General features: G+C 41.0%; 1 protein-coding gene and 1 non-coding gene across 2 annotated transcripts; one reads left to right on the forward strand and one right to left on the reverse strand.

Annotated features, from left to right (window-relative positions):
* Positions 1-9,949: 9,949 nt before the first annotated feature.
* LOC112084546 lies at positions 9,950-10,924 on the forward strand. The gene has a single exon (XM_024153695.1). The coding sequence runs from the start codon at positions 9,950-9,952 to the stop codon at positions 10,922-10,924; it is 975 nt and encodes a 324-aa protein (XP_024009463.1).
* Positions 10,925-13,158: 2,234 nt separating this feature from the next.
* On the reverse strand, positions 13,159-13,266 carry LOC112084987. The gene has a single exon (XR_002898632.1). It is a non-coding gene; the product is annotated as a small nucleolar RNA R71 (small nucleolar RNA).
* Between the last annotated feature and the right edge of the window lie 736 nt (positions 13,267-14,002).

The following is a 14,002-nucleotide window of genomic DNA, read 5'->3' on the forward strand; positions in this document are numbered from 1 at the left end:
GCCGCTTAAACGACTACTCACTAATCATAACGAGCTCACTAAGTCCTTTGCAAGACGTGTAGCTGGTCATGATGAGGAGTTTAATGTTAGATGATCAAAGAAATAAAGAAAGAACAAGATTTCTCATGCAAAAGCGAGATATCGGATTAGAATCATCCAGTTTCACCAAAGAGGCAAGTTCTTGAAGCTAAAAACAGATAAGAGATAAGATGATTAGGTTTTTAGTCTCAAAATGTATATATAGCAAAGGTAAAGTGTCGCGGGTCAGCCCGGAACAAACCGGGTACTGAACCGCGTTCTTGGGCTGATGGGTGAGTGCCACGGTGTGTCGGAGAGTGAAGCCGAGGTCTTCATGTCGAGGAGCGCACGTGAGTCCAGATCCAAATGAAGATCTCGTGAAGAACACGGCAAGAACATGCATGAACCCTAGTCTTTGATCCATCTTCACGTGTGTGTTTTTGAGCAGCTTTGTTCTTGATTCTGGGCTTGTGACAATGGACCTCGGGATAAAATGCCGAGGCGCTTGGACGTCGAGGGGTTCGGGAGAATAGGGTCCGGCATGCACGCCGAGGTCGCTACACCGAGGTGCATGTTCAACACTTAGTCGTTTCCAGCTCCTTTCTTACGTGTGCATGCCTTGATCCCAACGTGCCGAGGTATCTATACGAGGCCTAGCTCAGGATACTTCCAAAATATGAGCCTTGACTTGGCTGATGTCGAGGTAATGATGCCGAGCCCTGAAGAAACACTTAGCGCGTATCGCAACATATTTGGGCCCGTATCGACCATGTCGCCTTCCGGCGGCAGTAACTTTCGACCCACGACTCCGAATGCTCTGAGACCAGTTTCATAGTCAAGGTGACTCAATAAACTCGAACTTTGGTGAAGAAACCGTCGGAGCTTGGGAAGTGGAAGGCTTCCTGGATTTCATATCTTTGAACCGCATTGGAATCACCGGGAAATAAGCTGTTTGGACCGGTGTGAACTCCGGAGACTTTATCTTTCAAACCACTCGTCCGAATTTAGAGATCCCAACCGTTCTGAAAAGGTCTTTCAAAGCTCTCAAACTTTGATGAAGACCGGGCAAGCTGGTTCGGTCCGGAAAGGTTCCGTCCGCCGTGATCTTTGTACTCCACCGTTCGGTTCTCGGATGCGCGTAATGTTGGTGCATCTTCCGGAAGCTGTATCTTTCTCCCCACTGGTCCGAATTGGATGATTCCAACTGTTCTGGGATCTTTGTTTGATTATCTCCAACTTTGCTGAAGACCCCGCCAACTGGTTCGGACCGGATGGTTCCCCGGATTGCTGATCTTTGAAACGCACGGACAAGGACAAATTTTGGTCGAGAAAAGCTTCCCGCAGTAAGGAAAATGGCCGAGGGCTGTGTACCGCGGTAAGCTTTTTGGTCGTAAAAATTCCTTCGCCTCGGCCAAAAACTCAACCCGCGGTATTTACACCTGATCTTCGACCCAGGCTGACTTTGGTCGATCGGTACGGACTTTGGTCGGTGCTGAGCGATCGGTAAGCTTTTTGGTCGAGGTTGAACGATCGGTAAGGATTTTGGCCGAGGTTTCTTGCCGTCCGGTAAGCGATTTGGCCGAGAAATTCCTCCAAGCGGTTTTCACCATTTTTGACCCTTTTCTTCACCGTCTTCTTCTCTGCTCCTCTTCTTAGGCTCCAAATGACTCCCCAAGCACCTGATAAAGACTTCAAAACATGCAGAACTCTTTGGGACCTAATGCAAGCCCTAAATCCTATTTTCATGCCTAAAGACTCAATTTACATGGGGAAAACACATAATGAGGACTCTAAAATGCACTCTAAATGATGTAAAATATAGACATATCATCTACACATGAAGTCTACCCTGGAAGTCTACTTCGTAAATTAATTACTATATAGAAGTCTACTACGGAACAAGACTTCTAAATGAGAATGACTAATACCTGTTTTAGCATGTTGGCTTTGACGTTCTTTCGTTTTCTTGATCCTTTGTAAGCCAGCAGAAGAGGTGTAGGATCATTTGGCAATGGTTTGCCAAATTCAGCAGCAAAATCCGGCAGAGCATAGTAGACCCACACTTGAAGAGCTTGCACAAATCCTTCTATATGAATGTTTTTGCTGAGATCTTTCTCCTTAACAGACTTGATCAGATGCTGAAAAGCAATTCTTCCCATGGGAACTTCTTAAAACCTTCAAGATCTAACACTAGTCTGGCATGGTTGACATTTGTGGATAAGCCTGGTCTTGTTGCCACTATGAAACCAGCGTAGTTCCCAAGAAATCCCAAACGCAGCCTATCATCCCGAGACCATGATGAGCAGTTGGAACAGGCTTCAATAATTTCAATAGTGCTTGGGCCCGACTCGACATCGACCCCCATTTGCTCCCAAAATGCCTGCATCTCATCAGAAAGCCCAAGATCAAGCTTGAGCCAAGTCATCCAAGTACCCGCAGCTGGTGATCTCCTCAAACTCATGCTATGAAAACCGAACTGGAGTGGTACCAATCAGGATCTATATCTCGTACCTCTGCTTGCAAACTATCTGAAAGGTCAGCATGTGGTGCACCAGCCTAGAAGCCCAACCAAAATCTAAGTCGTAGAACTTTAAGAAGACACTTAACGGTGACTCGTAAATCTCTTCCAATTCATCCTCTTGTAGAGCTGACCGTAGTGCAGGTACCAGCCTAGAATCATCAGCATAATAGCCGATTCTTTTATCCGGGGCTGGCTCACCGCCTTTGGTGTACAATCTTTTAGGGAATTCAGAGGCCACCATTATCTAACACAGATTTCTGCATCAACGGTAACAAAGCTCTAATGAGAAAACTAGTTATAACTAACGGTTTGAAACTATACACGAATGAAGTCTACTTTTACAAAATGAAGTCTACTTTTACAAAATGAAATCTACTTTTTGATAACATGAAGTCTACTTTTATAAAATGAAGTCTACTTTTACAAAATGAAGTCTACTTTTACAAAATGAATTCTACTTTTGCAACATGAAGTCTACTTTTACAAAATGAAATCTACGTTTGTAAAATGAAGTCTACTTTTTGCAAAATGAAGTCTACTTTTGCAAAATGAAGTCTACTTTCACATTATAAGTACAATCCGAGTCGAGAAGTCTACTGAAGCCAACCGAAGCAATCAAAACATCAAAAAAATAGTATATAAAGTGTACGGAAGCCACATGAAGCAATCAAAACATCATAAATACTGCATATGAAGTCTACTGAAGCCAACCGAAGCAATCAATACATGATAAATACTGTATATGAAGTCTACTAAAACTAATCATCCAAATGGAATCTACAAAGTTAATAGTGTTTACAGCCGTGATTAGATAAAGCCGGCGTCGAGAAAATGCAACCAGATCTGCAAAAAAAAACCTATGTACTCAAACCCGACGGACAAAATTACAGGAAGATAGAAGAATAAAGGAATAGCTAAGTATATATCTTTGGAAGGACATCTACTAACCGTTTTGAAGCAGGAAATGACGTTAACCCCCAGCAGCGAAAGCAGATCTGCCAAAAAAAAAACCCTAATTTCAGATCTGGACACTGGTGGTTACGAAAATGGAAAGGTGATGAACACGGAGGAGTAGGGAAGCATGGGGGTGATTTTGGAGGAAAAAAACTTGCCTGAACGGGTTTATCGGCGGTGGTTGTGTAAGTTGGCGGCGCCGGAGAAGAGAAACAGAAATCGCCTTCGTCTATTTTTTTTAAACAGGAACTTTCGACGGTTTTTTTTACGGAATCTGTAAAATTCCTTTATATAGTCTGGTAATTCTGCTCGGTTCGGGTAAGTTTTTTTCAGTTAGGATTAATAATTTTACGGGGACTAGGTAAATTTACCCGGTTACAGACAGTTTTTCTTGGTTAGGGGATGTTATTCCCGGTTTAATTTCAGTTTAAATTTTGGTTAGGTTAATTTATTCGATTTAGCAGACTTTAATATAGAAGTCTACAAATTTTAAAACCTAAATAATAGATTTTCTTCTTTTTAATTTAAAAACAGAAATTTCTATTTATAAATATGAAAAAATAATTTATGTACATTTGGGTTTCAATTACAGAATTTATGATACCAAAATAATTTTTTCTAAATTTTAAAATTAAATTTCCAGATTTAGTTACTTAGTAGACTTCATTTCGATAAACAAAGTCTCTCTTTAGTAGACTTCGTCAGGGTGTAAACGGTAATTAGGACATCCGTTTTTTTGTTTACTCATACAGGATTAAATGGCTTTTTCACTACTCTTTTAGGTTATTTCTGCCAAATATTTTTTCAGGGGTCTATTTTTGTATTCAAAGTCAAGTTTTAGGTTATTTTTAGAAATTGGGAGAGTTTCAGATTTAACCTAAAAATTAAAGTCAAACACCAAACTAACCTCTTTTTTTTTCTCTCTCCAACTTTTGCCATTTTGTCACAATTTTATCCTTCCCACCTAAACTATTAACGAAAATGCCATTATACATCTATTATTTCGACTTTTCCTTAATTTGGCTAAAGTCTCATTGGTACTCCTAAAGACTATTTAATTACGAAAATGTCATCTTCTTCTATTCCTTCAACCACCATGAACAACCACGAAATGGGAATAAATGCTTCTCAACCTATTTTAAAGCTCTAATAAGTAAATATCTGAGCTCATTCACTCATAACCTTGCTCATTCTTTCATAATTTCTTCTCCAAAACATCTGGGCTAAGTTACAATGCGTAAGGCCATGCATTTTCGGTGATTTCTGGTTACTCGACACCTGGGTTGTTTATTTTTGGTGAAATCCTGAGTTTTGTTTGGTTAAGAGAATCGTAGGCGAGCTCAATTTTGTTAAAAGTAACCGTCGCACTTCAATTTCTCCACATTTCAGTTTTCATATCGCAAAAATAGACTTTTCGTGAAGTATACTGAAGTCTACTAGTCAACATAAGGTTATTTTTGCAATTGACTTCTTAAAAGTAGACTTCGTTAAACTTCACGAGAAGTCTACTCGATATCATTTGAAAACAAAAAAAAACCTAGTAGACTTTGTTTGAAGGCTTAAGAAGTTTACTAAAGAAAAGAGGTTATTTTTGTAGTTGACCGTATTTTGACTTTTTAATATAGACTTCCGTATGAAGTTTACTGTTTACGTCTGCAGAAGAAGTCTACGTTAAAGTTACTTTTGTAGTTTGACCAAAAACGTATAGGTCATTTTAGTGTTTGACTACAGTTTTTTAAAAATTAAAAAATTCAAAAAATTCTGAAAAATTTCAGTAGACTTCCCAAAGAAGTCTAAAAACTGTAGACTTCTTTGGGAAGTCTACTTATATTTTCCAGTCAAACTTAGTAGGAATTTTTTTAGTAGACTTCACTGTGAAGTCTACTCAAAATATTCAATTGCAAAAATAACCTATTTTTTCCGTAACTTCAATTTAAAAAGTAGACTTCAAAAGTAGACTGTCAGAGAAGTCTACTCTTACATGAAGTCTACAATAGAAGTCTACTTTGTCAGTCAATGCATCGGTCAAATGCTAAAGTAACCTTTTTGGCCGGAAGTCTACTTCTGAAGTTTACTGAAGGAAAAGTCAACGGATTGGTCAATTGCAAAAATGACTTGTTTTTTAGTAGACTTCTTTATTAGACTTCACTATGAAATAGTAGACTTCTCCTCCAGTCTACATTTGAAGTCTACTTTAGAAGTCTACTTTTTGCCGTTTTTTTTTAAAACGCGTTTTATGCAAATTTATAATGTATTTTTAAAATTTTTTGGATTAGAAATGCTTTTTAGTAAGTGGTTGAACTACCAAGAGAATTTCATTTCATTTCATTCGATATTTATTGTTGAATCAGAAGTTTCGATTTTTTAAGCTACTTAGCTTATCAAAGTAGACTTTGTCGTGTAGTCTACTAATGTTCTTTTCGGGAGAAGTCTACTCTTGATACAAAAGTCTTTATGCAGTGTTTGCTAATATGGTATATCTGGTTATTTTTCCATAGAATGGCTCAAATTCCTGTTGTGTACGGGAATGGAAGATTGAGGAGAATTCATGGCATTTTGTGGTTGACATGGGCAAAGGTGGAAGAATGTGATTTTTGAACGATGGTTGCACCTTGGGGGAGCTTACTGAGATGGCGTGAGATGATTATAACTTGGGCAAGAAGGCTGATCTCATCGAGTTAACCTACTCACTACCAGACTCAATGTTGCAAACTATGGCTCCAGATACACCTCCAATGCATGTCACCAATGACAGACAAGTTTCAAGCTTGATTGCGTTAAGCAGAGTGCATATGGTACGTCTTTCTGTGTCCAGTCGCCTGGAGATGGATACTGAGGAGAACCAGGACGGATCAGATGAAGATTTAGGTGAGGATTCTGAGGAAAATTCAGAACATTCTACCGATGATGAGGCAGCCAGTTCTGATGTGAACGATGGAGAAGATGTGGAAGATGCAGCTTACTCTGACGGAGAAGATTACAGTGTCTACGGTAAAGTGAAAGATGAAGATGATGATGAAGATGAAGTCTGTATTAATAATGTCAGAAACAGATATGGTGAAACAGGAAGCACGCCCATCTCATGGTCTGATAACATATATGTTAGGACAAGTTTCCCTACAAAGGACAAGCTGTTATCAGAGGTTAGATTGACTGCGATAATGTTAAAATTTGCTTTCAAAACAGAGAATTCTACGAAGACCCTGTTTGTGGCTAAATGTCGAGTGGAAGGATGTGCTTGGATAAGTAGGTCGGTGGTTTTTATAACGCAGAAAGGATGCTTTGAGTCTCACAACACATAATACTCGGGGAGTGGAGTATTTTCTGGCGATTCGTGGACATTATGCAGATGCAATAGAGGTGGACCGAATTGACACTTGGAGATACTATTTGAAAGGAGGAAACATGAATTGTATTGTTGATTTGGAACATAGAATGTGTGAATGTGGTGTGTTTTATATCGAGAAAATCCCATGTTCACATGCTATTGCAGCTGCATTAGCCGGTGGGATAGCTGTGGATTCTCTTGTATATCCTACTTACTCGAAAAACTACTTGTTTGCTGCATACTCCGCCAACATATATCCCCAAATTTCAGAGGTCCAAGGAGTCCAACTATCAATATGTCTTCCACCAGACATTCGCCGCAAACCAGGCAGACGGAAGAAGTCTCGGTGGCAATCATGGATAGAAATTGCTAGGAGGAAAAGCAAGAAGCCAAGGAAGCTGCACAAACTATAGAGCTGCTCACAATGCAAGAAACCTGGTCATACCCTACCAAATTGTGTAAGTTGAGCTAAACTCATCTAATAATGTCATTTGTACAGTGCTCTCAGTAAAGCAAGGGTTGTTTCCAAAAATCTAAATGAGAATTCTAATGAAGAGGGTTTTTTAAGAACTGTTGATCTAATAACATGGAACATTCCATGAGTCTGGGATCAACATGGAAAGGTTGACGCAATCTTTAGTCGCTGTTTGAGTATAGGAATCCTACATCGCAATTCCTGCGAGGCGTTTCTCTAATCTTCTATGAATCCAGCATCCAAGCAGGGTTTGATTTAATAAAGGTGTCATTAAATGGAGGATGCTTCATGGCTACGTACTCCATGGTTATGTTCTCTTTAACCATGGATGGCAGCTATGATGTATTTAACCACATTCATTGTCTTCTTCCAGGAGAGGCAACAAAGATGAGGAAGACTATGCAAGCATATCAACAGGTCTCCGTGTACTTATAAGAAGCCTCACCAGTTTCACGAACCGGTCTTCCAGGTTTTTGCTAAGGCACAATCAAGGAGTTGTGGTTGTATGAATCTGCAAAACCAGCGGTGGATAAATGATGAAAGCCTTGTCGACTCATATGGTGACAAACTATGCAATCCTTGATTTGCAAATGAATGGCCGCGTTGAAATTAGTTCAGGAACATAGAATGTGTGAATGTGGTGTGTTTTATATCGAGAAAATCCCATGTTCACATGCTATTGCAGCTGCATTAGCCGGTGGGATAGCTGTGGATTCTCTTGTATATCCTACTTACTCGAAAAACTACTTGTTTGCTGCATACTCCGCCAACATATATCCCCTAATTTCAGAGGTCCAAGGAGTCCAACTATCAATATGTCTTCCACCAGACATTCGCCGCAAACCAGGCAGACGGAAGAAGTCTCGGTGGCAATCATGGCTAGAAATTGCTAGGAGGAAAAGCAAGAAGCCAAGGAAGCTGCACAAACTATAGAGCTGCTCACAATGCAAGCAACCTGGTCATACCCTACCAAATTGTGTAAGTTGAGCTAAACTCATCTAATAATGTCATTTGTACAGTGCTCTCAGTAAAGCAAGGGTTGTTTCCAAAAATCTAAATGAGAATTCTAATGAAGAGGGTTTTTTAAGAACTGTTGATCTAATAACATGGAACATTCCATGAGTCTGGGATCAACATGGAAAGGTTGACGCAATCTTTAGTCGCTGTTTGGAGTATAGGAATCCTACATCGCAATTCCTGCGAGGCGTTTCTCTAATCTTCTATGAATCCAGCATCCAAGCAGGGTTTGATTTAATAAAGGTGTCATCAAATGGAGGATGCCTCATGGCTACGTACTCCATGGTTATGTTCTCTTTAACCATGGATGGCAGCTATGATGTATTTAACCACATTAATTGTCTACTTCCAGGAGAGGCAACAAAGATGAGGAAGACTATGCAGCATATCAACAGGTCTCCGTGTACTTATAAGAAGCCTCACGAGTTTCACGAACCGGGTTTCCAGGTTTTTGCTAAGGCACAATCAAGGAGTTGTGGTTGTATGAATCTGCCAAACCAGCGCTGGATAAATGATGAAAGCCTTGTCGACTCATATGGTGACAAACTATGCAGTCCTTGCTTCTGGAAGTTGGAATGTGCCATATTCTGGAAAACAATTCCTGGATTTGCAAATGAATGGCCGCGTTGAAATTAGTTGACTCCATTTTTTTATGTTTTTGTGTTTACTTCTATGTTTAATTGACATTAGTAGACTTATGTAGTAGACTTCCTTTGTAAACTTATATTTATTGTAAGCAATATATTTATGAGTTCTACTAAACTTTTTCTGTAGACACTATCAATAGTCCATATTCAATAATATTTCACAGGATTCAGTGTTACGTAGAGAATCGAAAGTTATCAATACAAACATGTTAATTACTTAGTAGACTTCAGTACAATTACAATTACAACTTAGTAGACTTCAGTCATAGACTTCATTCGTAGACTTCATTACAATTACAATATCCTAAACGAAATTACAACATATTTGGCATTTTAATTATACGATAGGTGGCAAAAAAACTTCAACACCAATGTTTCGTTCCCTTGGCGAACGGACTCCCGCGGCAACCCGAATCAATATAACCGAGCCGCCTCCACTCCGTCGGAACTCAAGGCGACGAGCCAACGAAGAGGAAAATGACGCGATCGATGTGGACGCCCAACAAAACGACGGAACCACGAATTCGCAAAAAAACGGCTCGGCTCGGCGAATAAGCCAAGAAGAGCTCGCCTCGGCACTAAACAGCATTCGGACTGATGAAGTCACCGACCCGGCTCGCGGCGACAACCCGACTGAAGAAGAGGAAAACCTCCAATGGGTCGAGCAGGCACAGCGCGAAGACGAGCCGAGGAGAGAGCGGGAGCGACTTCGCCAATCGAAGGGAATGACTCGCGCACAAACCCTCGAAATCGAAGAGCTGCGAGCCTCAATGGCTCGGAAAGTGGCTGAGATACGCGCCATGAAATCTCAAGTGCATAACGCGATAAGTGCCGCGCCCGAGATCGATCGAATGCTTGAAGAAACCCAAAGAACACCGTTCACGGCAAGAATCACGGAGGCAAGGATTCCCAAGCCCGAGAAAGTAAGAATCCCATTCTACTAAGGTACAACTGACCCGAAGGCGCACATCACAGCGTTTTGGATAGCAATGGGACGAGCCTTCACAAGAAACGCCGCCAATCTGACCGAACAAGAGGTAGATGCCGGATATTGCCTACTCTTCGTAGACCATCTCAAGGGAGCCGCGCTCAAAAGGTTTTCAAGACAGGAGCGCAATTCAATCGGCAGTTTCCAACAGCTCTCCACTCTGTTCCTCAAGCAGTACTCGATGTTCATGGATCGAGGAACCTCTGATGCCGACCTATGGACATTATCCCAAGGACCGAACGATCTGCTTCGGGACTACATAGCGAGGTTCAAGGCGGTCGTATCTAAAGTAGAAGGAATAAGTGACAAGGCTGCACTCGAGGCTCTGAAGGGGTCTCTATGGTACAAATCTGAATTCCGACGGGAAATGGCCCTCAACACGCCACAAACTATTCAAGATGCCCTACATCGGTCATCAGACTTCGTCGTAAACGAGAAAGAGATGAAAAATCTGGACGAGCAGTACGAAGCGACGAAAGCAGCGATCAGGAGCTCAATCTTGACGCGCCCCTCGAAGAAAGGTAACCCGTCAAACAACACAACAACACAGAGCTCCGAGGAACCGAGAAGCGGAGGCGCCCATAACTATCAAGTAGGCGCTGGACGTAGAAGAGGAGAGCCGCACAACAACACTTGGGTAAGGAGACCCACTAACTACGACGAAAAAGCATTCTGTGAGTATCATCAAACCTACGGGCATTCGACGGCGCAATGCCGAACCCTAAGAGCCAAACTTGCGGCTAATATGGCGGCGGGAGAGCTCCAGAGCGTGGTGAATCTTAAGGACCTCGTCCCTACTGAGCCAAAAGATGGAGCCGAGCCGAACGGCGCGACAGAACCCGCAAATCCTCAACAACGAGGCGATAACACCAAGCGCGACAGGAGAGGTGAAGCTGAAGAGCGACCCGAGCCAAGACAAAGAATAAACATGATCATGGGAGGATCCCAATATTACCAAGACACAGTGTCTTCCTGATAACACCATATTTTGACCACTTTTATGGATCATAATTATGTCATATGCAGGTGTTTTAACTCTGTTTTCAATGGTTTTTAAAGTGTTTTCAATGTTTTAGAGTTTCAAAAGACTTTACAGGAAACTTGGGCAAAAGATATACAATTTGGAACAAATGAGCAATTTTGGATAAATGCAGACCGTCAGAAGTATGACAAGCGATGAAGACCTTATCACCGTCTGATCACCCCCAAAATTTGAGACAACATAGAGGATCCAACCAGCTTTCTAATGCACTTGTTTGGAGACAATCCAACGGTTAGATCTTCAGATACTCCCGATGCAAGAATGACAGAAAATGCAGTTCCAGAAGAGAGCATGTGCCGGGAACGCGGCCAACACCCATTTTCCTGCGGGTAGAGCCCACCGCGACTGCGGAACTTGGTCGTTCACTTTCCAGACGACTTAATTAAAGCCCAGATCAATTCCTTTCGTTATTTTTGAAGCCCTAAGTGTGTAGAACCACCCCAGAAGCTATAAATACCCCCTTTAGGTCATTCCTAAAGGAGAGGAGACGACATAAGATAGAAAGAGAGAGAGATTTCGTGTGGGTGCTTCACAAACCCTAGGAGCCGCCACCCTTGAAGGAGGAGCCGCCGCTGGAGGAAGACATCGCGCCTCCATCTGCTTCTCTGTTCTTCGTTTTTCTTCCTTCTTTTCTTTAATTTCCTGCACTTTCAATACTCTGTGATGATTGTTTACAATATGTTTGAGTAGTTACCCAGTTGGGTTTAAAGGGATTGTTCAAAGGGAATTTCATGTGTCTTTGCTTATGAATCGATAGATTTAGGATTTATAATCTTCTAGATGTTCTTCGTTTGCCTTAAATCCTACTGCGTGATTCTTTGCTGGCCACTTAGAAGCCGATCTGATATGATATGTTGCGAAAGCTTTCATTGATTGTCTGAACTAGGGTGAAACGAGCAATTATTCTATAGGAGTGGAAACCTACCTGTAGTTGAGTTGTGAATATTGATGAGTCTTGTTCTGTTATTGCATCTTCTCCCTTCCAGGATCAGAGTGGAAACCTACTGATCAGGGTTGCGAGAGATAGTTGTTTAGTGCTGCGAAAGTAGGCTATTCATACTTCCGTGCCTCGAGTTTTAGAACATACGTAGCTGATTACCTTTATTACTTGTTTAAAATCGACATAGCCTAGTCCATGAATCCCTGCGAATTCCCATTGAGCCCCAACGTTTGTCTTTCATTGCTTACAACCTTCAATTCTATTTGCTTTTCAATCGCTATTTACTTGCCTTCATTCGCTTTTGTTTAATCGATTTTACTTACTTTTATTTGCTTTCATTTTCAATTGCTCTTTAGTTTTTACTTGCTTTCTAGTTTAGATTTAGTGACAACCAAAACTCAAAACCAAAACCAAAACCTTTTAGTTCTAGTCTGATTTAAGCGTAGCCGTGAATTCGTACCGAAACAACTAAGTCTCTGTGGATCGATACCCTAAGTACTACAGCGCACATCTGTGCACTTGCAGACATTTAAGGGTTATAAATTTAAAACCTGAAGCTTAGTAGATCGAAAACAACAACCCCGCTTTTGCTCGCAATCAAGTTTTTGGCGCCGTTGCCGGGACTTAAATTTTTTTCATTGCGAATCCCAGCTTAAATCCATTAGAACACTTGTTTATTTTTACTTTTTCTTTTGATTTTTTCAGGTTTCTCTACAATGAGAGATTGGGAACATGTTCCCGGAACTCTTGGTGATCCACCATATCGTGTGGATGGTGATCCAAGCGATGATGATCTGACTGATGATGAGTTTGAAGAACCGATCTATGATGACAATGAGCTAATCGGATCGACAAAACATGAAGATGATGATGAACTGATTGGAAGTTTCGATTCACTCGAAAAGTTAATGGGAGATCGAAGAGCTATTCAACCAGCCTTACCAGAGGATGGCAAAACCGAAATTAAGGTACCCTATATCTATTTAGTTCAACAAAATCAATTCTATGGTTATTCATTCGAAAACCCGATAGACCATATCGAGATGTTCGAAGAATTATGTGCAACCACTACAGCAAATGGGGATTACCACAAGTGTAGTCTTTCCCAATTCTCTCTTAGAGATAATGCCAGCAAATGGCTAAAATCTTTGCCACCTGCTTCACTAAAAACGTGGGCAGCATGTAGAATTGCTTTCCTAAATCGTTTTTACATTAGAAATCGTTCAAATCTCTTAAGGAAAAAGATAAGAACTTATAAATAAAAAGAAGATGAAGATCTTTTAGAAACTTGGGAAAGATTTAGGGAATACCAAAGAGATTGTCCACACCATGGATACACCGAAGAATACCTGCTGGGTATTTTTTATCGCGGTATAACTCCAGAGCTACGACACTCATTCGACAAAGCAAGTAATGGAGATTTCACAAATAGATCTGTAGAAGATGCTCACGTTTTCATTAAAAATTTAGGAAACAGCATCCGAAATCAAGTAACATTTGGTAATTCTGCACTTCCTGAGAAGAAAGAAGAAATTTCGGAAGTTATGAAGTGTCTCCATCACATAATGAGTCATCTTGGATTGCAGCAACCAAACAAGGCACACAATACATGTAACTTTGACGGTTGGGACAACCCAATGGATTCTTATGATCAAGGGATGGTGAACACTACAGAAGTCTATCAAATTCAAGATTTTCCATTCGTTTCTGATCACCGCGGGTCCATTCATCCGGACCGCGACAAACCAAGCTTTCACCGCGGCCGTGGCTGTTCTGACCGCAGCCAGGACCTGTTTCACCGCGGTCGCGAGCCTTCTGACCGCGAGAAACCGTCTTCCGAACTTGCCTGGAAACCACCTTCCGAACCAATCTTGGCTATTCAATGTAATTCTGTTCCATATCCTGGTTTTCCCTTTTCTGAAGCTGAAAACCTAAACAAAATAATTCTAGAGCTTGAAAAATCTAGGTCTCAAGAGATTAGTGATCTTAGATCTGAACTAAAAACAATGCAAGAGGATTTCAATGAAAAATTTTCCACCCTCCTTAGCCTGATGATCAAAACTAATTCTAAA

The sequence above is a fragment of the Eutrema salsugineum genome, unplaced genomic scaffold (genome assembly GCF_000478725.1).
Source record: "Eutrema salsugineum unplaced genomic scaffold, Eutsalg1_0 scaffold_4, whole genome shotgun sequence".
NCBI lineage: Eukaryota > Viridiplantae > Streptophyta > Magnoliopsida > Brassicales > Brassicaceae > Eutrema > Eutrema salsugineum.